Source organism: Podarcis raffonei, chromosome 2 (assembly GCF_027172205.1).
Source record: "Podarcis raffonei isolate rPodRaf1 chromosome 2, rPodRaf1.pri, whole genome shotgun sequence".
Lineage (NCBI taxonomy): Eukaryota > Metazoa > Chordata > Lepidosauria > Squamata > Lacertidae > Podarcis > Podarcis raffonei.
The window spans coordinates 86,113,186-86,138,416 of NC_070603.1; the positions used below are offsets into that span (position 1 = coordinate 86,113,186).

At 41.2% G+C, this 25,231-nt stretch overlaps 1 protein-coding gene across 3 annotated transcripts in view; it reads left to right on the forward strand.

The window, feature by feature from the left end:
* Positions 1-25,231, forward strand: part of CHCHD6 (coiled-coil-helix-coiled-coil-helix domain containing 6) — a 190,352-nt gene that overhangs the window by 85,683 nt on the left and 79,438 nt on the right. For all 3 annotated transcript variants that reach the window (XM_053377998.1, XM_053378000.1, XM_053377999.1), the window contains one exon: positions 23,605-23,675. In XM_053377998.1, coding sequence (XP_053233973.1) covers positions 23,605-23,675 — 71 coding nt within the window. The remainder of the gene's footprint in view (positions 1-23,604; positions 23,676-25,231) is intronic.

Consider the following 25,231-nt stretch of genomic DNA (forward strand, 5'->3'; position numbering starts at 1 on the left):
GGATGAAGTGATCATGCTCTCTTGGGTTTCGTTATACAGAGGCAAGGGAAAGTGGAGTATACAGTGGTACCTCGGGTTACATACGCTTCAGGTTACATACGCTTCAGTTTACAGACTCCACTAACCCAGAAATAGTACCTCGGGTTAAAAACTTTGCTTCAAGATGAGAACAGAAATCGTGCTCCGGCAGCACGGCAGCAGCAGGAGGCCCCATTAGCTAAAGTGGTGCTTCAGTTTAAGAACAGTTTCAGGTTAAGAGCGAACCTCCGGAACAAATTAAATACTTAACCTGAGGTACCACTGTAATCTGATTCACACTTTAAGAAGGCTGATTTCAGAAAGCTAAAGGAACTACTGGGTGAGATTCCATGGTTGGAAATACTTAAAGAGAAAGAGTCCAAGATGAATGGGAGTTTCTTAAAAGTGAAGTATTGAAATTCAGTGAAATTCAGACAATTCTAACAAGAAAGAAAAGTGGGAGACATCTAAAGAAACCAGTGTGGCTGCATAAGGAACTGACAGGTGATCTGAGATGTAAGAAGCACATGTATAAGAAATGGAAGAAGTGTGAAATCATAAAGGAAAAGTATACACCAGTAGCCAACAGTTGCAAGGAGAAGGTCAGGCAGGCCCAAAGCTCAGAATGAGCTTGAGTTTGCAAGAGAGGTTTAAAATAATAATAAAGGTTTATTTGGCTATGCTCGAAGCAAGAGGAAGAACAAGCAAGTAGTAGGTCCTCTACATGGAGAAGATGGAGAAATGTTATTGGGTGACAGAGAGAAGATGGAACTGCTCAACTGCTTATCCTCTGTCTTCACCCAAAAGGAAAGCAGGCTTTTCGTTTCATCAATGATGGCATTCCTCTGAGCCCATTTCTGAAGTGGGGCTTGAAGGCACAGGGTTGCGATATCTCTAATGCTTCATAGAGGATCAGGTCTAAAAAGGTCTTCATGGGGAATTTCTCCACTCCGGTTGGCATTATCCCCCATGATATTTAGCATCCAGAAGGATTGGTCTCAAATCATCAACAAAGAACCCCTTGGGTAGAGAGGGAACCTTCTTCTCTGAAGCCAAAATGACATGGACAAGAATTGACCAAATTTGGATAGCTAGAGGACTGGCCCCAAAGACTAGAAAAGTGGAGATTTGTCCTAAAACCTGCTCCGACCATAATGCGGTGAAAATGGAGATGAAACTAACACCAATTGGCTCCTTCAGATGGAGGATGAATGACACCTTGTTTAGAGACAAAGAAGTGACTAAGAAGGCCCAAAAAACTTTGAGAGACTATTTTGAGATAAATATGAATACTAGTGTTGAAAAAAGAATAATCTGGGACGCAAGCAAAGCGGTTATGAGAGGGTTTCTGATACAACAGAATGCAATAAAGAAGAGAACTCAAAATGAGAAAAAAGACAAAATTTTGGAGAAAATAAAAGAAGGTGAGAAGAAACTGAGAGTGAAACCAAAGTCGCAAGAGATTCTGAGAGAAATAAAGCTACATCAAGTACAATACATGAAAATGATGAACCAGGAAATAGAGTGGAAAATCAAACAGATGAGACAAAAGACATTTGAATCGGCTAATAAATGTGGGAAATTGTTAGCTTGGCAAATGAAAAAAAGACAAAAACTTAACACTATCACAAACTTGGAAGTGGAAGGAAAGAATATACAGAATCCAGTGGAGATTAGAAAATGTTTCCAGAGGTATTTCAAACAACTTTATACACAAGGGCCACAGAAAGAAATTGACATAGATCAATTCTTGAAAATAAATGGACTACAAAAAATCTCTCAAGAAAATAAGTTAATGCTGAACTATAAAATAACTGAACAGGAGGTAGAAGGTGCCATTCAGAATATGCAATTGGGTAAATCTCCAGGACCGGACGGCCTAACTTCAAGATATTATAGATCATTGAAAGATTGGATAATACAACCATTAAAGGAAGTTTGTAATGGAATTTTGGAAGGGAAAAAAGCACCAGAGTCGTGGAAGGAAGCTTACATTACACTTATACCGAAAACTGAGTCTGAGAAGACACAACTTAAGAATTACCGCCCCATATCTCTGCTTAATGTGGATTACAAAATTTTTGCAGATATTCTGGCTAAAAAATTTAAAAAAGTGCTAGTGGAGGAGATACATAAAGACCAAGCAGGCTTTCTCCCGGGCAGACATTTGTCTGACAATACGAGAAATATAATTAATATTTTAGAAAAACTACAAGTGAACATCAATACTAAAGCAGTTTTTATATTTGTAGACGCGGAGAAAGCTTTTGACAACATTTCTTGGAGTTTTATGAAGAAGAATCTTCAGGGGATGGGGGTTGGTCAAGGTTTTGGAAATGGTATAGGTGCAATTTATTCAGAACAAAAGGCCAAACTAATTGTTAATAATGTGGTGACGGAGGAATTTAAGATAGAGAAAGGGACACGACAAGGTTGCCCAATTTCCCCATTGCTCTTTATTTCGGTCCTGGAGGTTCTCTTAAATATGATCAGAAGGGACCAATTGGTTAAAGGTATACAAGTCGGAGCCAAACAGTACAAATTGAAAGCATTTGCAGATGATTTAGTACTGACATTACAGGAGCCAGAATCTAGTACCAAAAGAGTATTGGAATTGATTCAAGAATTTGGTCAAGTTGCAGGATTCAAGTTGAATATGTTAAAAACTAAGGTTCTAGAGAGAAATCTAACACCGACTGAGAAAGAGAGGTTTCAGAAGGAGACAGGTTTAACACTGGTCAAGAAAGTAAAATACCTGGGGGTTAATATGACTGCTAAGAACCTGAATTTATTTAAAGATAACTATGAAAAATGTTGGTCAGAAGTGAAAAAGGATTTAGAAATATGGTCAAATTTGAAGCTTTCCTTGCTAGGCCGTATTGCTGCTATAAAAATGAATGTATTGCCAAGAATGTTGTTTTTGTTTCAATCATTGCAAATTTTGGATAAAATGGACTGTTTCAAGAAGTGGCAGAGAGATATTTCTAGATTTGTCTGGCAGGGCAAGAAGCCCAGAATAAAATTTAAAATACTAACCGATGCAAAAGAAAGAGGTGGATTTGCCCTGCCAGACCTTAAACTTTACTATGAATCAGCTGCATTTTGCTGGCTGAAAGAATGGCTGCTTCTTGAGAACACAGACATTTTGGATTTAGAAGGCTTCAATAATGTATTTGGGTGGCATGCATATTTGTGGTATGATAAGGTCAAGGCACATAAAGCATTTAAAAACCATATTGTCAGGAAAGCATTGTTCAATGTCTGGATAAGATATAAAGACTTACTTGAAAATCAAGTCATCAACATGTGGATGACAGACAGCTCTACCTCTCATTTCTATTTACTAATCATAGGAATGTGGTGGAGATTCTGTATCACTGTCTGGAGGCTGAAACTTACACCAGATAAAATGGAAGTACTAGTGACTGGGAAGATTGCTGATCTAGATCAAGGCTTGCAACTGGTTTTGAACAGGGCTGCATTCAGTAATTTCTTTATCCTTGACTGATTCACCAGCTCCAACCCTCTCTGGAGAAAGTGAACCATGATTTGGTTATGCACGCCCTAGTTACATCCAAACTACTATAATGCTATGATGGGGCAGCCTTTAAAAACAGTCTAGAAACTTCAAGCAGTGCAGAATGCAACCAGATGCTCATGTGTTTCAATCATTTTGTACATATCGTGTGCCAATTGCATTGTCTACATGTTTGTTTCTGGACTAAATTAGAAGTGTAAATTTTGACCTTTAAAACCCTAAACAATTCAGATCCAAGTTATCTGAAGGATCACCTGCCCCCAGGTACTATAGTAGAAATACAAGAGTAACAATAAAACATGCCATCAAAGTATTTTCAATTTAGAACGAGGACCTAATTTCAAAAAGCAACACTCCTGAAACTAGCAGAAGATGGGCTCTTAGCATTTTGAAAAGGTTGTTTGTTGAACTGTCTTGAAAGTTGTATACCAGAAGGTTATTTGGCTGTAAGCCACACTGAGAAGAAGTGCTAAATATGTTGTATGAAAGTGATTATATACATCATCATCACTTCTTCAACATGAGTATCAACAGCTTCAGGCTCTAATGTGACAGCATTAGTGCCACCTTGTTTCTTGGAATCTCACACTGTTTTTGGCTGTCGGTCCAATAGTTTGATATGTATTGTACTATAGAAAAACCTAAAGAAATACGCTGCTTGAAAAATAACCTCCCAACTTTCTTTCCATTTGTACATTACGGCTTGACAAAGTCTGCTATGAAAACTGGGCTATACCACTGCGAATAACTGGGTACAAAATTAGAGCATTTTTGAAGCCGCAGTACTCTTTGCCTCTCTTTCAGGTTGCATCTCTGCAGTATAGGTTGGCTGACTTCCAGCTGATATCTGGGATTTCGAGGTTTTCCCATAATTTTGTGAAAGAAGCAGAAGGGATGAGATTCTGTGAAACCGCTTCTGAACAAGACAAACTGGCATGTGAATTTTAAAAAACAGGGACAGATTAATTGCTTGCCTCTCCCCTCTGGCCCCGCTTGTCCTTGGGCACATTTAAAAGTCTTCAGTTGTATAGAACAAGATTTTCAGATGGCAGAACAACCACCATGTGTCCTGCTATTGGGAAACTTTGAATATCAATCACTTGCCGTGTGTGCAGAACATATTGGCTGCTCTAATCATAGCAGGTATAGTGTGAAACAAACAGACCCCAGTCATTCTAGATGTGTGAGCACACATATATGTACTTGCAGAGGAAATAATATGGTTCACTGGGTAGATACAGGTATACCAAAATACAGCTGAGCATTGAGTACTTGGTAGTTTCCCAACAAAGAGAATGGACTGAGAGCCATTAAAGAGGAATGTGGAAATAGAAGACGACAGGTCCCACTTGCAGGCTTCCCATATCCATCTGGTTGGCCACTGTGAGGACAAGATGCTGGATGGGCCTTTGTCCTCATCCAGCAGGGCTCCTATGACATACAATCTATCCTTCCAGCAAGACCAGGGGCCATAGGCAAGTCTTGGCCCACAAAGCAATTTCCCCAGAACCATGCCCATTTGCCAGTCAGGTCACATGGTATTATTATTATTCTCACTTCTTTTACTTCCTTTTCACATTTTATTATTTTTAGTGATGGTGATCCATGTTTAATAAATGTTGATTATATATTGATAGTTATTGACTTTATTTCATTTACATTTCTAAGAATTTGGGCTGGGGTCAATGACAGTTTTATAAGCTTATCAAGGGGATAAGTGAACTCGGAGGTTTGGCCTTCATTGCTGTTGGAAGTAATGAGAGGTGAGAGATAAATTCTAAAAATATATGGAATAAAAAGCCTGAAGGCTAAAGTCAGATTCTGCAGGATGTAAAATGTATTTTAGCTACTCTTGATTTCAAACATCTTTGAACATTTTTAAGTACCTGCTTTCAATTGTTTTAGCTGATCGTTTTAATATTTTATATTTTTGTAAATGCTTAGAGGTTTTTGGGTTGTTTTTTTACGATAAAGCAGTATATAAATTTTGTGAAATAAATAAAATGTGTAAGATTATGAACTCCAGCAACTATCCCCTCCTCTCCACATCATACTAGCACCATCCTCTTACCATCAAAAGCCAATGTCAATGGGCAAGTGCTTACATGTTTAAGCTTTGGTTAGTTTCTAAACGGAGGGGTTTCCAAAACTTTAGAACAGTGCTCAGGAATACCTTCATATGTGCCCTTGTAATGGAGGCTGTGCCAATACCTTTGAATTGTTCTGGGGTACAGTGACAGGTTAAAAGTGGGTGCTGCATCACCTGTTGCAGGGCAAAAATAGAATCCTTCTCACCCCAGCTCAAGCAGGAAAGGAAGGTGTCCAAGGGACCAATGGACCAATGGGCAAGGGTTTGTCAAGGCTGCACTTCCTTCCTCTTCTATGCATGGACAGTTTCAGGTTTAAGAACCTTGGCAGGTTGACACCATTTGCTTTGCGCTATTAGATTTAAAAACAAAAAATGCATTGCCTTCCTTTTCAAATTATTTATCATCTGAAGCTTTGTGTATGTATATTTTTTAAAACAACAATAGTAAGTGCTTTTAATAGCTTCACACCTTCCTTGTTTCACCGTAGGGCTTTCACTTCCTGTATAAAGTATCCTTTGCTATGGGAGATGAGACTTCTGAGTGTAGAGGGAGAATCACATTCTTCATAGGGTGGTGTGTTTAGCTTGAATTTGTGTCTCTGCTATGACTGTTTGTCTTGCTGTCGTCTTCTGTTCATGCTCTTAGGATGTCCTTGGGAAATGAGTTTGTTTGTTTGTTTTTGAATTCTATAGGAATTTTCTGTTTAAATGTATTAAAATACAAAGTACAGTTAAACTATTTGCATTTAGTCTCCTGAGAAGACTTTTTTTCAGTTTGCTCTGCATTTTTTCTCTGTGTAAAACAGAATATGTGGTGAATCAAAAGGATCCATGACCACTGATGATGTCCTGCAATAACAATATTCTTTTGCAATGAGATTGCAATAACAATGTTCAGTGATGGAACTGTCTCAGCTTGACTGCATGATTGCGGATTTCCTCCTCAGTTATGCAATTGTCTGAACTCCAGCTGTGGGTGTCTGATTTGCATAATCACTCTGTGGTTACATCTCAATAACACTATTCCTTGTGTGTGTGTATATATGCATGTGTGTGTTTCTCCTTGATCTGATAGGCTGCTGTAATTTCTGTGCTCTTGGCTTTTTGAATGGAAATTTTCATGCTTGTGCTAGCAGCAAAAACATCTCTTTGTCTCATTGCTATTAGAGTAAGTTAGTTAGAATCTAAACATTGAATCAAAGAAGAAGAGGGAATACCTGTGATACAGAGAATGATTTGGTGGTCAGACACAGAAAATACTATTTTAAATCATTTAATTCTGATGGTTCTGTTTCCACTTAACTTCCCCAAAATAGCCATGAGATAAAAATATAAAATAGATTACCTTTTGCCATTATTTATAGCACATTTATTATAATGGGGTTGCCCTGATCATACTTTCATTTATTCTGCAATGTTAGATTCACAAGACAAGTTCTGACCCCAAAAGAATGCATCCTACAGGCTTTGTCTGGATTTTTGCCTTCATGTACACCTAAATTTATATATGAATTTTCAACATGTAGCTAATCCTCAGCACTTTCTCAAAACACAGTTGTGGGTTAGGATAAATCCCCATGCTAACTGTCCCAGGATGAAAAGGAATCAGGTGGCAGCACAATATGGACCCCATTCTTGTGTGAACCCTGTAACTTTGTCCATAGATGGGTTTGTTGCATGTGGCCAGAGCTCATTGTCTCCTCATGCCTCCTTTGCCCAATTCTTTCCTTGCTTGGTTTGAATTCCTTTACCCACCCTAGCAAGATGGGGATTCCCCCCCTCCCAGATCATGTTATATTGGCAGTTCAATAGGAAAATATTTAGTACAGCACAACCTTATGTGTATTCCTTGTATTGAGTTCAATGAAACTTACTCAATTTAAATAGATTATCAAAAGGGGAATGAACATGAAGACATGTACACATTCCAAGGATCAACAGTGTTGTCTTGGGGTAACCTAGCAGGTAATGACACAAGAAAAAAGCTAATATATGTTAGATAAAGAGGCATTACAAAAGCAGATGATGCCAAGTACAGTGGTACCTCAGTTTACGAACAGTCCTGTTTACGAACGATTCGGTTTAAGAACTCCACAAAACCGGAAGTAGTGTCCCAGGTTGCGAACTTTACCTCGGTCTAAGAATGGAATCCGAACTGTGGAAGGGCACCGGTGGCGGGAGGTCTCATTAGGGAAAGCTCACCTCGGTTTAAGAACAGTTTCGGTTTAAGAACGGACTTCTGGAACGGATTAAGTTCATAAACCGAGGTACCACTGCACTATAAGGAATGCAAGTACAGCAGCATGAAAAGAATTGAGAAGTCATATGGTATTGTTACAGCTGAAGACATGCCTTTCAGGTAGTGGAAGAGGATCTTGGGATATTTTTGCCTAATTTAGTGCTGAACCCCAGAGCTTAGAAAGCGCTAATTATTTTGAATCCAAGTGTATTCATAATTGCCATGTTGGAAGAATGACTGAGAGAGGATGGGGGTAAAGTTCTAAAAAGAGCTAGCTTGCATGCAATTTTCTTTTAACTAGTTTCTTGTCAATTTGCTTTTCAAATACTTCAGTCGAAACAAAATGCATAGTAGAATCAATAAATGGAATGGTGCCTGCTGTTCAAGAATGACTGTTTTGTTTGTCTAATAGCCAGTATCAGAATTTGAGGCTTTGTTAATTTGTCAATGTAAAAATATTCTTCACATTTATTTTATTTTGTATCTCAGTTTTAAGGGTCTGGAAAACTATTGTACGAGCCAACCCAGGAGAAGGCTTTTGGTGCATTCACAGAGTTTGGCATGCAAAGTCTGAGAGCAAAACTTTCAGGAGAGAATTTATATGGGCTAAAGAGTGTGATTTCTGCCTTATTGATGCAGTGGGCAGGATTCAGTTGAATGCATGGAACAAGGTCCACTCAAACAACATTACACACACACCCTTGGGAACCTCCAGAACCGGTTTAGGGGTCGTGCAGGAGAAGGAGAGGGGAGAAAAGTATTGTTATTCAAAGAGTCCTTGTTCCCTGCACACACACGCACACCCCACTTAGTGCTATGTTGAATTTCACCCACAAACAAAAAGCAAATTCCCATCCTGGCTTCAATTAATATTGAGTTTGTATATGTCTCACTACATGGTATGTCTGGGAAAGCATGTGGTTGGCAGCCAACAGACACGGCTGTCTGGTAGCTCTTAAATTGCATGGCAGGGAGGAGGTACCCCTGTGAAGAAACAGGCCAGTCTTCCTGCTCCCCTCCCCAACTTCCTGACATTGTAATCTGAAGTGAGCATCTTTGAGGGGAAAAGGCATTTATAAATTGGCTGGGTCACAACCCTGTACCCAAAGTACTTCAAGCACCCAGGGACACCTCTGGTATTTACCAGTCAGAGCAGCTTGCTTTGCCAGACCTCTGCTGTTCCTACTCCCTCATTCACAAACCACCCACCTGCTCCTTAAGATGGAATGTCTCTAGCAGCTCTGTGACCTTCTTCATAGAACTCCTAAAAGACCAATGCAGCACAATTCTTACACCAGCTGTGCTGGGCTCCAGAGCCTTTCCAAGGCTAATTTAAAGTGGTGGTTTAAACCCTTAAATGGCTAAACTTGGGCCCAAGGACTTGAAGGACAACTTGCCCACACTCCTAAGCTCAGCAGTGGAAGCCCTCCTCAGTTGCCAGCCACTTAGACTGGAAAACTGGCAGGCACGGGGGGGGGGCCTGGAACATTCTACCAGTTAACTTTCTGAAATCTATGGCACCCGGTTCCCCCCCTGTAGCCCCAAATAATTGTTTATTTCAGGTAGCCAACTTTACTTTTGGCTGGGAGAACTTTTTCCACCTCTTTTTATAAATAGCTGCTTCTGTGGAATTATGGTTTGCAATATTTATTTTACAACATTTATATACTGCTTGATGGTTATAAAACCTCAAAGCAGTTTACAAAAAGAATACATACATTATAAATTGAATACAGTGGTACCTCGGGTTACATATGCTTCAGGTTACATACACTTCAGGTTACAGACTCTGCTAACCCAGAAATAGTACTTCAGGTTAAGAACTTTGCTTCAGGATGAGAACAGAAAATGTGCTCCGGCAGCGCAGTGGCAGCAGGAGACCCCATTAGCTAAAGTGGTGCTTCAGGTTAAGAACAGTTTCAGGTTAAGAATGGACCTCTGGAACGAATTAAGTACTTAACCCGAGTTACCACTGTATGTTATGATTACTGACTATGAGAGTTTTTTCAGGGAGAGGCATTAATATTTTTAGTTGTGTACAGTGGTACCTTGGTTTTCAAACAATCTGTTCCAGAAGTCCGTTCCAAAACCAAAGTGTTCCAAAACCAGGGTGTGCTTTCCCATAGAAAGTACAGTGGTGCCTCGCAAGACGAAATTAATTCGTTCCGCAAGTTTTTTCTTCTTGCGAGTTTTTCGTCTTGCGAAGCACGGTTTCCCATAGGAATGCATTGAAAATCAATCAATGCGTTCCTATGGAAACCGCCTTCAGACCAGGTCCGGGGACAGTCTGTCCCCCGACCTCTTCTGAAGGCTGGGGGGGGGGGGCAAGGGCTTTTCTTCCCACCGCCAGCCTTCAGAAGGCTGTTCTGAAGGCTGGCGGTGGGAAGAAAAGCCCTTCTCCCCACCTCCCACCCTGCAAGCTCCGGGGACAGGAGGGCTTTCCTCCCAACTGCCAGCATTTTAAAAGCCCCCAGGACAGCGGAGACTTTTCAGATCGCTTTTAAAATGCTGGCGGGCGGCAGCGCAGCGTTCGCTGCCACCCGCCAGCATTTTCAGATCGCCCCGGGACAGCGGAGAAGTCTCCGCTGTCCCGGGGGCTTTTAAAATGCTGGCGGGCGGCAGCGCAGCGTTCGCTGCCGCCCGCCAGCATTTTCAGATCGCAGCCATCCGACGGCTGCTGGTGGGGCGGAGAGACCTCCTCCCGCCGCCAGCCTTCGGAGCAGCCTTCCGAAGGCTGGCGGCGGGAGGAGGTCTTTCCGCCCCCCCGCCTGCCTTCGTAGCAGCCTTCCGAAGGCTGGTGGCGGGAGGAGGTCTCTCCGCCCCGCCGCCAGCCTTCGGAGCAGCCTTCCGAAGGCTGGCGGCGGGAGGAGGTCTCTCCGCCCCACCGGCAGCCTTCGGAGCAGCCTTCCGAAGGCTGGCGGCGGGAGGAGGTCTCTCCGCCCTGCCGCCAGCCTTCGGAGCAGCCTTCCGAAGGCTGGCGGCGGGAGGAGGTCTCTCCGCCCCGCCGCCAGCCTTCGGAGCAGCCTTCCGAAGGCTGGCGGCGGGAGGAGGTCTCTCTGCCCCCCTGCCTGCCTTCGGAGCAGCCTTCCGAAGGCTGGCGGCGGGAGGAGGTCTCTCCGCCCCGCCGCCAGCCTTCGGAGGAGGTCCGAGAACAGTGGGGAAGACGCACTGCGCTTCCCCGCTGTCCCGGAGATTTCCCTATGGGCTTTTGTCTTGCGAAGGAAGCCCATAGGGAAATTCGTTTTGCGAAGCGCCTCCAAAACGGAAAACCCTTTCGGCTAGCGGGTTTTTCGTCTTGCGAGGCGTTCGTCTTGCGGGGCACCACTGTAATGCAAAACAGATTAATCCGTACCAGACTTTTAAAAACAAGCCCTAAAACAGCAATTTAACAGGAATTTTATTATCTGATGAGACCATTGATCCATAGAATGAAAGCAATAATCAATGTACTGTACTATAAAATAAATAAGACAGTATTGTAGATGATAAAAATTAAAATTACTTTTTTTCCTTACCTGCACTGATGATAGTCATTGTTTGAATGAGGGCTTTTATCCAATTCCACAGTCACACAATCAATCAATCAATCAGTAGCTGAACTGGGTTCCACACAGTCACAAAAACAAATTAACCGAAAAAGTCTCAAAAACAAAAACGCACAATAAGTAGCAAAAACAAAAGCGCCAAACTTAATTTGTTCCGGAAGTCCGTTTGACTTCCAAAATGTTCAACAACCAAGGTGCAGCTTCTGATTGGTGCAGGCGCCCCGGAAACAATAACCAACAGGCACATTAGACGTTTGGTTTCTGAAAAATGTTCAAAAAACGGAACTCTTACTTCCGGGTTTTTGGCCTTTGGGAACCAAGGTGTTTGAGAACCAAGGTACCACTGTATTGTTGATAATGTATTTTTGATTTTCCTTTTAAATATGTAATCTGCCATGGTGGGTATTACTCAGACAGTCAACATATAAATGTCTTAAAATATATATAGTCCATTCTCACAGCTTTGATATCCCACTACATAGTCTTTATAGTGCACAATTAAGGGCGGTATTTATCTATCTATCTATCTATCTATCTATCTATCTCTTTACAATAGAAATAGGCAGTACAGTGGTACCTCTAGATGCGAATGGGATCTGTTCCGGAGCCCCATTCACATCTAGAAGCAAACGTAACCAGCAACGGCACGTCTGCGCACACGTGCGTCGCTTTTCGCCACTTCTGCGCATGCACATGACCTCATTTTGAGCGTCTGCACACACGCAAGTGGCGAAACCCGGAAGTAATGTGCTCCGTTACTTCCGGGTTGCCGCAGAGCGCAACTCAAACGTGCTCATCCCGAAGCACATTCAACCCGAGGTATGACTGTATTTGTTCCTCCATCCTTCCAGCTTGTTGCAGAAGCCAGAAATTTACTGAAAATGGTAAATATGAAGATGTTGCTATATTTCTTTTGTTTAAATGAGTCCCTTGCTTCTGTGGATGAAGTACTTTTCTGTTTGAGACAGGAGTTTTGTTCAAGGGAATTGCCTGGTTAGAATTTCCAAGGGCCAGGAGGCAGAGCCCAAATTCCTCCTAGCATTTATCCCAAAGTATGCCAGGGAGTTTTGGAACCCACTGGTTCCAAATGATTTCTCCGCTCACATAGCACATACAATGTAATGCCCCATGGAGGCTAATTTTAAATTGCCCCCCATGGCAGCTCCCTCCTATGCAGCAAGCTTTCTTTCTCTCTCTCTGTTGCAGCTCCCTATCCCCACCCCTCCAATCTCTTACAGCTTTGCAGTAATGTAAAGAAAATTGCCCAGTCGCATGGCCGTCTGCTGCACATGAATGGCTTGGCTGGATCACAGCAATTTTCACAGCAGGCCATTTTAAAATGGCTTCTGCATAGCAGCTGTTTTATGTATAATAGCCAATGCTCCAGTGCGTATGGGGAGCATCCCATGAATTTTGGCTCTCGCATCCTAGAAGTGACCAGTTATCTAGCCATCCCCAAGCGTTTGAGTAAGGAGTCCAGCTGACAGAATACTTCCTGATCCGAGGCAGGCTTTCAATTCCACCCATCCTTCTAATGAGACTCTTTTGAACACCTCATGTTCTGTTGACCCAACATCCAAGCTGAGCTCACCAGTGAAATCACTGTTCTAGGCCATGTTTTTCCCCCACAGCAGAGTGAATGGGAAAAAAGCACCTGCAGGTTTTGTGTGTGTGTGTGTGTGTGTGAGAGAGAGAGAGAGAGAGAGAGAGAGAACACTTTTTCCTGACAGAGAAGTTATCTTCCCAAATAGCTGAAAGGAATTGAGAAGTAGTGAAAAAAATTAATTGCTTCATTTATAATTTTCTTTTCTTTGCCCTTGGCGCGCGTGTGTGTGTGTGTGTGTGTGTGTGTGTAAGAGAAAGAGAGAGAGATAGAAGTGGCTGCCTGAATCTGTCAAGTTTCTGGAACTTTCAACCCTTATTACTCATGTTTCTATAGAGCTCCCTCAAAACTCTTTGTCTTACTCCTCCTCCGTTGCACACCACCCTGTTCTGAATATGTACACCCACCTCCCAGTTAGATCCATGCAGTCTGCGTCTGGTTTGTCTTATGTGCCTTTGATGTGCTCCGTAACGCAGGCAAAAGAAGGTCTGATCATTTCTCTAAAAACTTGACAGTTTGTGTGACAATCTGTCCACAAATCCACAGGCTTCCTGTCAACCAAATGAGCCTTTGAATATCAGAAGTTTTAGAAGCAGTGCTTGCCGCTTTGCCGGTGTGCGGAGGGGAAACTGTAACAGGCTGCATGTATAACCTGGGAGGTTTGCCACATTTCCCTTGATCTTGTCTGGGACATCTCATAATTGTTTGTTTGGCTGTTTCTCACTCAGCCCTGCCCTTACCAGGGTTATTTAGCGAAGCTTCACTGCCTGGATTCTGCACAACTGAGTAATTTGCAGTCGACTGGATAATAAAAATGAAGCGGGTTGGATGGCACTTTGGGCCATGGTTTACTTTTTAACAATCACTTTAAATAGTTTCCTTCTTATTCTCTTTCCTAATGTTAGGGGGCCTTATGCTCAGATGTCTCTTCATGTATTCCTCACACATTTGAGTTATCTTTCATTCCCTTTGCTTCTACTTTCTAAGATCAAGGATGGGGAAACCATGGCTCTTTAGATCAGAGCTTTCCAAATTGTCCATGTTGGTGACACACTCTTTAGACATACATCATTTCGCGACACAGTAATTCAGTTTTGCTAGCAAACTGGACGTTAAACTAACCCCTTTCCAGCATGGAGAGCGTTCACGCAACACACCTACATACTGCGACACACAGTTTGAAAAGCTCTGGTCTAGATGTTCTTGCTGTCCAACTCCCACCAGCCTTAGATAGCATAGTCAATGGGGATGGGAGATATAAGTTCAACAACATCTGGAGGACCACAGATTCCCCACCCCTGTTTGAGATGTTACCTACCCTTCTTTAATGCAGGCATTGACAAACGGTGTGTGCCTGACTTCAGAATAATTAATAGAATGACATACAGCTCCTTTTCTTCCTTGATCCATCATGAATTGCCATTGTTCACAAAACATTGCTGGCTTTTGTAGGCATGTTGGGGGGTGGAGCTGGATTTTTAACATTTCAAGTGTCGATCCTCTGTCAACTATTGTATATTGTACAGCTTTGTGTTTCTGTGTCCTTGAAGGCACCATGTTCATAAAAATAAATAAGTCTAAATGTTTTAAAAGCTGCATTTAAAATGTACAAAAAAATTAACGGAGAGTTGTAAAACAATTCTTATTGCAACAGTAATGTTTCAAGTTCCTCACCCCCTAAAGGTTTTAGGCCACGTTTGTACAAAGTGAGGAAGGAGCAGGAATATGGATGTTGTTTAAATACAAGATCAGCAGGATAGTAAATATTCTATATATTTCACATCAGAACTTCATATATATATATACAGAATTATTAAAGCTAAAGTAGTTAAATTGTTAAAAGTACTAAAGCATGAATACCTATTAATCTCTTCTCTAATATTTAGTAAAAGGACTCTTTCACAAATTTAGGATCCTGGTATACTGTCTCTCAATCTCATGATATTATTAATTTTTATCATTGGGCTGTGCACTTCTGTGTACTTTTATTTCAACCCCCCCCCCCAGGTTTTTAGCAACAATCAATTTTGCTGCTGTCAATATGTTAGATATCATTATTGGGTTCATTTTTGCTAAACGGGAATGAAAAAATTCCAGTTGCAACATTCTCAGATCAAGAAGTCAATTATAACCGGTTATATTCAGAGCAACTGGATGTAATTTCACCTTTGATGGTGTTGGTGGCTTGCACAACTGAGAGTAAAATGGTAAACCCTTTTCTGCTGTCCACCTGTGCAGTCAGAAAGGTCAGTAGTTTATTCAGTACGTCTGCTGGAGAATTGGGTGGGGTGCTGGAAAGAGGTTGGGTTTCCCCTTACTCCTGGATTCTACAGTAGGAAGGGGCATGCCACAGTCTGGGAACTTTTGTGTTCTACTTCTGCTCACAGCGCATCATGGAAAGCAGTTGGTCACAGGTTTTTTCGCTTATCTGGATGCCTGTAATGTAGAACTTGGTTTCCTCTGCTCCTGATGACTATTCACCACCACCATGCACCTCTGTGTTTTATGTCCTCCTCTACTTTTGCTACTCATCCGTTGTGGATATTGTTCTTATCCTCCTGCTAGTACCAAACACCAATTCTGATTTAGGGGGCTCTTATTCTGCTGCTGTCCCCTTTCATGAACCAGGAAATGTGAAAAGATTTCGCCCAGAGAGACATACCCCTTTTCCCCCTAGCATTGCAGCTATCTCTCTCTTCTCTGACCCTGAAGTGAATTCTAATTCAGCATTTATGGTTTCGCAGTTTATTGACGAGGGAATGAGCAGAATGGTCACATTCCACACTTGGCTTCACTGCATGCATTGAAGGAGGGAGGGGATGGATAAGCCCATGCCTGAACAGGGCTACCAGGACTTCATTTAGAAATCGTAATGGTTATGTTGTGGTTGCTGCTGCTGCTGCTAAATAACAGCCAACTTATCCAGCGACATAATCTTCAGCAATACCCAATTTATGCTAGGGAATAAAATAACAGACAGTATAAGAACTTTGGAGATATCCATTTGGGGGCACATACCTCTAGAGCACCCCAAAGAGAAGTATGAAGCCTCTAGCAACATCTGGCTTCAGACATCCCTCTGAGCTTACTAAATTAGCGATCTGGTTAGACAGGGGAACTAGATTTGGTCCTACTATCACTGCAGAAAATGTCCACATGTGTTGCATGACTTAAATAAATGACACCCACAAATTTTTAAAACTAGTACCTGCGCCCTCGTCCAATCCCAGGTTGCATGTGTGTCAGCTGCACTGAATGTGCCAGTTTGAACAGAAATGAGAATTGTTTCTAGCTTGTGGGTAGGTGCTGCTAGATAGTGAACCGCACTGAGAAATAACTGTATAAAAGGGCTTGTGCAAATACCTTAAGTAACTGATCTTTTGATGCTTGTGGTCAAGCTGACCCTGAATAGCATTGTTCAGAAAATATGTGGAAATCTAACACCTCTACCCTTCTTTCTTCACTCTAGTACACTCCATTTCGTCCACGTGCATCAAAGAACAAACTGAGTTTTAGCTCTAGAGTCCTTGAAATGGCTCCCAGAGTAGGGAAAGGGGTGGTCTAAAAAGGACAAGGAAATCAAAATAGTAGTGAGCATTACCACACTAGAGTACTTGTAGAACAGTGGTTCTCAACCTTTTTTTGGCCATGCACCACCTAAGCATCTCTAAAATCCTGATGCCCCCCATGACATATAATTCTTATTATTCAAAAAGTGAACTTCTGTTCACATGGAAGAAGCCTAAAAGGCCATTAACGTGGTCTAAACAAGCTGATTTTAACTTTAAAAATGTGTATGTCACAATATATATTTATACACTATATATGAGGCCCCTAGATCTATAAGAAATGCAGAAAAATTCACTGTTAATAACTAATTTTCAAATTGCCCCCCTTAAAAATCAAATTGCCCCCCTGTGGGGCATTTGCCCCATGTTGGGAACCACGGTTGTAGAAGCACAGATTGCAGGCTTGCGCAACTTATGGCCCATCAAGCAGATCTCAGCCCAGCCAGCTTGGTGGGGGGGCCCATGAAGGGCTTGATAAACCTCCTGACTTTGCATTTGTGAGCCTGAAAAAGTGGAGAGGAAGCTGTTATGCACCTACAGCTGCTGGGCCATGCTTGGCTTCAGAGGTCAAGTTTGTCAGGCCTGTGCTTGAATGTTGAACCAAGCCTTCTTGGTCAAGTCATGATCTTGGCCAAGTTCCTCAGCTGCAAGTGAGTAGTAATAACACACACACCAGATTCTTATGGGAGTTAGTGATTGTAAAGTATACTACATTTTAACAATTCTAGATGAATTACTGTTGTTAATAATAGCTACATTGAGAGACTTGGTATAAATTACATTTAATACCAATAATAACTGCCTTGAGAGCCTTATTTCACAGCTTTGAAATGTTTATTTACACACACTTTTGATATAAAATCAACAGAATCATCAACGTATTATAAATGGGTAGAAACTCCCTTGTGTTCAGGATACTCAAGGCACGGGATTGTGTTCTAAAACATTAGTGAACGCGGGGAGTGATTCCAACATGCAGTTTGCTACATTGTAGAGGTTCGTCATATTGCGCATCTTAACCGATTAACTGAAAATCATCAAGGAGGTTTAGGATGCATACGCAGGTTCCCATGTTGCTGTGGATGTTTTTTTAGTTTTTTAAAAATAAACTTTATATGACTGCAAGAGGCAAACAGCACATTGAAATAACAAATGGGTAAGCCTAGTTAGTCCTCTGGAATTTGAACACAAATCCTCCTTGCAGTAGGCACCCCAAAAGGATAATGGCAGCTGCATTTTGCATTTACTGCTGCTGAGGCTTTGTCCTAGCTTTGTTTTTCAATGAATGATATTTGTGTTTCCTGAAATACTGCTATATTTATCCCACTAGTTTTCCGTGTCAAAGTGGAAGAGAGCGACAGCTGTACAAGGTCATAAGGGCTCTTAATTTCCAATTTAAATAGCCCTGGTTATTACCAGGCGGCCCAAAAAACCCTTACAGGAGAGTCTCGCGACAGAGGTAGCCGGTGCTCAATTCCCTTTCCTTTTGCTGCCTTTTCCCTTTTGTTTTGTTGCATGGTGCGAAAAATGTGGTGTTATTGCCTTTTTACATGCATTGTGGGATGTACATTCCTTCCAGCAGGATATGGGCTCCCGTTCTGAACACAGGAGAGAACTCGCAGCAACAAGGGAGGAGGGATTCTAAGTGATGCTCCTGTCAGGTGCTAGGCAGATTGCACCATGTAATCCTGCAGCTGTCATCTGCAGCATTTGTCAAGGCCTCCTCTGTTGGTCTGCTCTGTTTCATCACGGGGATCGCTAGCATTCATCTAGGCTGGCAATGTTTCAACAGCCATTAATCCTCTTTGTATCTTTCAGCGCTATGACCACTGACAAGGTTCTAGGCACCGCCATGTCAACATACCTCAATATAACTTGCGATTGTTCTGTTTTTCTTTAAAAAACAAACAAGGAAGCAGCTTTTGATCCATTGACCCAGTTCTCAGCCTAATATGGTTGTTGAGGTATTTTCACCTCCACCCCGCTTGCTGCTGTTTTAACACCAGGAAAGGACCTTTCCTAAAAATGATTAATTTCTGGTTTTTGTCTTTCTCTTCCGTGTTTTTCAGTCAGGCATCTTATATCTCACCTAGACCAATGTGTAGTTTAGGCAAGTGAAATGAAGCAGCCTTTGTGATGAGCTGGAAAAGTAGTTCCACATATCTCCTGTTCCATAGAATCACAGATTCTACAGAATTGTAAGGTACCTAAAGTCCAGCCCCTCAATGATGATTAAATGATCCTTGAATTGCATACTTTGCCTAAAACTGAGGAGAGCTGGAGGTGGGGTTTGAGGATTTAATCCAGCCCCCCACCCACCCCCTATACAGTTTCTCCTATAATTTGTGCATGTTACAGAACTGAGGCATATGTCCTACATAGCTTGTGTATTTTTCTTTGGGGGGGCACATATCTGCACAGCATAATGCAGGACTAGTCACAGCTTTCCCACCTTATATGAAACACTGCAGTTACTCACTATTTTCATAACACTTTTTAAAAGTGCCTGATGTTAAGTGCAGTTTTTTTCCAGATGGAAAATTTGCTCCAACAGCTGCCTACAGGAAGAATACAGCGTGCGTGCCTCTCAGTAGGTGAAATCACTGCATTGCTACTTCACACATTGCATTTTTGCTGTGTATTCAGCCTTCGGAGCCGCTCCAGCGTTCATTAAAATGGCAGCATATGAATTGCTATAAAATCCTGAACATCAAATCCTTTTCCTTCTGCTCCTTTAAATTTATGCTAATAAGAGTTTGCTTAGAAAAAAACATAAAATTAAGCACATGCCTATAATCTCAGATTTCAGGCCTTGTATTCAATATCTGACACTTATAATCAACTGGCTGGTCCTTAGATCTTTCAGTTTATTTCAGACTTATCTGCTGGAAGTTATTAGCAAAGTTAACGAGCAGCTAACCATGCTTGAAATCTGTAGTCCCAAGTCCAAAGGGAAATTGCATAGACACACTTAAGATAAATGATTAAAATCCAACTTAAACTTATTGAGGCATCCTCTTCCTAACTGGTTGCTCTGATGGACTACAAGTCTCAAGGAAGGACTGCTGTGGCCAGTATGGTGTCTAGGAAGCACCTGGTCTTAAAGGGAAGCTTAACTGGTAATGGTGAAGGAAAGGTGAAGCTCAGTTTCCTTCTCCAAGTAGAAGTTTTGTAGAAGTGGAGCTGTTTGACAGAGAAGCCTGGCTTGGTGTTTAGAGAGGGCAAAGCTGTTCCACAGCTTTGAGGAGCAACAGGAAAGTGCACAAAGAAGGTCTTCGTGGAGAAATTATATCCTGTGTCCTTAGAACCAAGGATGAAAATATGCTCTTCAAGTTACTTGAAGGGAGGGCACAATCTGCTAATGCAATAGAGTAGGACTTTCTTGGTAGGGAGTGGAAACACACTCCCAAAACAGACTTGCCAGCCATTACAACTACTTTTGTTCCACTAGACTCTAATCAGTTTTTGTAAGTCACTCTAGCCTGTATTTCTTTTTATTGTTGAAAGTAAGAAGTTTAATTACTTCTGACTTTTAAGTTGTAGCTTTGTACTGTATTGCATTGTATTAGGGTTTTGATAGTGAACTTTGATTTTATCATGTTGTTTTGAGTAGCTGATGGAAAGTTAACTGAGACTTGTGCAGGATAAATACATGGTGATAGCCTTGTGTGCATGGGTTTTTTTTTACAAACTTGTCACTAAAGTACTGCCCTCTTGTTGATGTGTTTACTGTAGCCAAAGATTCTTCTGTAATCATTTTATAAAACACACCTGGAAAACATCCCTGTTAATCAATTTCTTTTTCTGTTTTCAGTCTTAGGGTTAGGGTTAAATCCCAGCTTCATGCTGAGCCTTATGTACAACATATTTGTTTTTATTTTCCATTCCTGCTGCTCCTTCGTTGCAGATCACTGCTGGCTAATAGAATTTGATGGGGCTCCTTCCTGTTGCCTGCAAAATGTTTCATTTTGCTACCTTCCGCTCTTGCTTGCTTTTTTCTACTTTTTGTCATCGTTTTGATCTTGCAAATCCAGGTCCTATGAGAAATCAGACAGTATGAAATATGAAAATTGCTTGAGAAGTAATTGGAGAAACAGTGAGATTTATGAAACCCATGGAGATAATGCTCACACCTACTTATTCACAATATTTAATTTTTAATGGCAATTTTAATTAATGGAGGCACGGGTCTTTGGGTTTTTCAGAGGCAAGTGAGGAACAGCAGGGAGTTGCAGGGCTGTGCAGTGCAGGTGGGAGGGAAGGTGCTATTAAAATCTGCATTCCAGGCTGGTGACCTGAGAGAGGGAGAGGACAGAGTGTTTAAAGTTCTAAAGTGAAATAAAATTAACCATTATGTAACACATAGATAGACAGACAGACTGACAGATAGCTCTTGCTGCCAAAGTACATTTTGAGGTGAAGCCTCATCTGCAATTTGTCAGTTCCTGAAAGAGTTTTTTTTATTGAAAACCTGTGAAAACAATTCCCTGCTGGGCTTCTTTGTGTCATGCATAAAGATACATCTAACAATGATGCTTTCATATAGCAAATTTGAAAGGAATATCAAAGCATGCTTATATGAACCTGCTAATTTATGAACTCTGCAAGGAAAGTGGTAGGGAAGTGCACAGAAATACAAAACTATCTGAGAAGGGGCAAGATTGTAAGCATAATGAGTGGTCTTTTTTCTGTTTAAGTTCCATTTTCCCTACGTTTTGTGGCTAGACATTGCTGGAGGATAAAAGTAAATGCAGGAATAAAACTTTGTTTCAGCTGCTGTGCTGAGGAAATGGAAGGAAAATAACACTTGTGAGAATCATGATACAATCTGAAAAGGGCAAGGATCCTCCAGAAAGAGAATTACACAGTAAAAAATAAATAAATTGATTATTTAGATTTGTGTTTATCTATTTAGCCTCTCACTGTTAATCAGCAAGTTTACAGAGGAAATGTGTCCATATGCCATTTGCTTATGTTGCATAGATGAAAGGGCTAGGAATCATTCCATGCTTTATGTGACAATCATGTTTGGGCCAAGGTTCATCAGTGTTTATATCTGGATATTTTGGGATGTGTGCCTGTCATGTACACTGTATATTTGCTGCAGATAATCTATAACAAGCACAATTTGCTGTATGTATGGAACTGTTCTTTAATAGGACTTCATTCTCACATTTGTCTTGCACCTTTCCTTCAAGAAGCCAGGGTGGTGTACATGATTTGTTTTCTTTCCATTTTTCTCCTCACAAGAGCATTGTAAAGAACATTACCAGCCCATTGAGTATGATGGTGTTATGGCACCTGGTCTTCTCTGCATCTTATGATGCGGGGAGGAAGGGAGTTCCAGCCAAGAGTTTACCCCTCTGTCTGCTCTTCCTTCCTGTTAAACCTCTCACTGCCACCAGGTGAGAGAATTTATTTTACATTCATTGCCCCTCACTAAACAGCGTAAAATGTCCTTGTGTCTCCTCAAGAACACCTCAAAGTGCATTCCCACCAGCAGAGTTTGGATATATTGCTGTTAATTTTATTCAATCTTGTTGGGCACATGTACCAGCGGTGTATGTTTAGAGCATTTTCTCAAGTCCTATTTGAGATAGATCCAAACGGTAGTCTCTTCCAAAAAACAATTCCAAAGTTGTTCCTCTAGTTCTTCTCCAAAATCTCTCTCTCCCCCCCCCCATTTTAGTCTCAAATAAATAAGGGGAAGGATGGACAATATAGTTAGGAAATTATTCCTTTCCCCAGTGGGTTGGTAGAATGAAATAATCGTTCAAAGTTGTTTAGGTTGCATAGTGCCTGGGGCATACAACTTTAGTCCCAGTTTACAACTGAAGTATAAAGCAATGAATATATTGTGCATTATTTGCAGTCTTAAGACTTTTTTATGAAGGCTAGGGAAGATCAGCTTTCTCCTGAATTGGATAAAATTTCATACATTGCTTTACTTCATAAAGTGAAGTCACTACATTTGAAAAGTTGCTGTGGTGTCTAAGTTCAGGTGGAGTTTAATCAAAGTAAATGTAGGATGCTGTCAAGAGATTGTTTATAACAGGGGTGTAAAATCTTTGGCTTTTGGGTCAAATTTGGCCCATGAGGCTGTTTTCACAAACCACACCCTCCTGCTCCAAAGGAACAATTGGGAACCTTAAAGTGTGATCCCAACTATTTTTTGTGAGTGAGGCTTGCTGTCAGCGCTGATCAGCTGATCGACATTGACAGCAAGTTCTGGTGTGATTGCTCTCCAGAGCAGGTATGTTTCACTCCCGGCAAACCCTCAGAGTATGGCTTGATGTAAGTGCAAATATTTCTTTGTGTTGTCTGATTAAATTTGAGCTGTACCACACAGGAACATTTTTACTTTGGGTCACCTGATACTATTGTGATGTCAGGCGATTAATGGGCAGCTCCACCCATCAATCCATCCTATGGACTGGATCCTTTTCCCCAACCCTGACTTATAAAAAGGCTAATGTTTGGATACTTGCTTTTCAATTAACCTGCCTTTTCTGTTTCTGATATTGTTATTTATACCTTTACAATAATGACTGGTTGATGTTGCCCTTGCCAGACCTGTGGATCTCCAAGCTTGAAGCTTATCTCTCAGAAAGCACCAGCAGTTGCTAGGAGAACTTTTCTCATATACCTGAGAGCCCAATTCTTGAGTATATTTTCTTTGGATTGGAGGTGGGCTGTTAATTTGCTCATTCTCACTCAGTGCATTGAGGTTGACTACAGGAGCTCATGTATGAAATGATACTTGGTGAAGCTCACTGGTTTGTTTTTAGCTATTATTTTATCTGTAGGGTATAAATGATGATGATGAGCTTCAGAATCCTTTATTTTTGCAAGCATTTTCATCCCTGTTACCCCTCCCTTTTGGTGCTTTAATGTATAGCATATGTCCCGCTTGCCTTTATCAGTTTAAGAACCTTTGTACTGGACTATGCTGCTTAACAAACATTAATTTGTAATGCTGGGTGATGCCTTTTTAAACTTTCAGAATTCTGAAATCTACAAGATGACCTTGGATCAATACAATGAGGCAGTTACCAATGCAGAAGATCAGATCAGGTAAGAATGTAATTGTTATCCCATTGACAGATTAAAAACAATATTATTTTTCCAGAAGGAGCTGGCTTAGTGTGGTCCTGAGGGGGATTCACTTTGCATGCTTCCACCCAGTTTTGGCCAAAGCAGGGAATTACACGGAAACCAGCCAAGAAGTGTCATAGTAGAGCAGAGTAGATACTGTGCATCCAGATCACACTTGCTCACACTTTAGAAGGAAAGGGGTTCTGCTCCATCTTAGGCCAGGATTGTGCAGCTCTGTCCATTGCCTGGCTTTAGCTCCTTCCTCAACTTCGCTTTCTACCCTGCCCCAAACCTGACAGGAGCCAAGTCTGACAGACCAGAAATACAAATATTTTTGTAGTTGCCATATGAGGAAAGCGCGCGCGCACACACACACACACACACACTTTCTTAAACGGAAGAGTTAAGTTAATACATTCCATGAAATTTCAAGGACAATGCATAAGCATTGCAGTACATTGTACATGTTTAGCATATACACAAAAGTCAATAATATATAGTGCTTGAAAGAAACATGCATTTTAACATGCTTCTGACACGTTGCAAGGAGCTCCCAGTTGACTGAGGCAACCTGCAAAATGTACCTGCATTAGAAAATGTGTATAATTGGGCCATATTGTGTGCAATGGCCCTTGAAGCAAATATATCAATTAGATGATTAAGAGTTGCTTTTTTGTGCAACAGGCAAATAAATGATGACAAATTAGATGTTAGGTGTTAATTAACGGAGCATGTGCTACATTTCTTAAAATAGTATTTTTATCTTGAAGCCAATATGTATATGATATTTTATGCCTCCTTTTTGTCACTTTAATACATGTTTCATATTCTAAATCCATTTATAGGATGGAGATGTCTAGCATAGTATTCCCCATGTTTTAATAAACAAATGAAGTCTTCCTTTTGAGGATTCTTTTTCATTGACAATGTTAGAGCAGATATAATAATCCACATAGTAAGCAACTGAATACTAGGATGGGATACCCAGGGGGAGTGAGGACAAAAGTAAGATAGTTTTCAGCAGGCATTTAAAAGTTGGCACAGAAGGTGTCCACTGAGTTTTCCACAGGTTACATGTGAGTATGGGTGTTGCAGAGCAGTCTAGAGAAGACTTTGAATCTCCAAGGTATAAGAGATGATGCTTAGGGAGCTGCCTTCTCAGCTCCTTGCATTGAGAGGGCTTTGACGTTTTCCTCCCAGGAAAGATCAGAAAATAATGGGCACTGAAAACCAATTAACAAAGATGAGTTGACCTCTGTAGTTTGGGAGTTACCTGCTTATCCATTCTAAGTTGGAATTTAGTTGGGAATATAACTTAAGAGAAAAAGAAAAATGCTTTGCAAGATGGAAGGTGCAGGAACTATATTGATTAGGAGATTATTTATTATTTTATAAGGAAGACCCCTGTCAGAAGACACAATGAGGCACAAATTACAAGATACACCAGCAGATTGGCTAGAACTGCATGATGCTTGACATTTTATCACAAAAACATCTATTAAATACCTCTATTAATCCCAAAGGCATCTTACTAA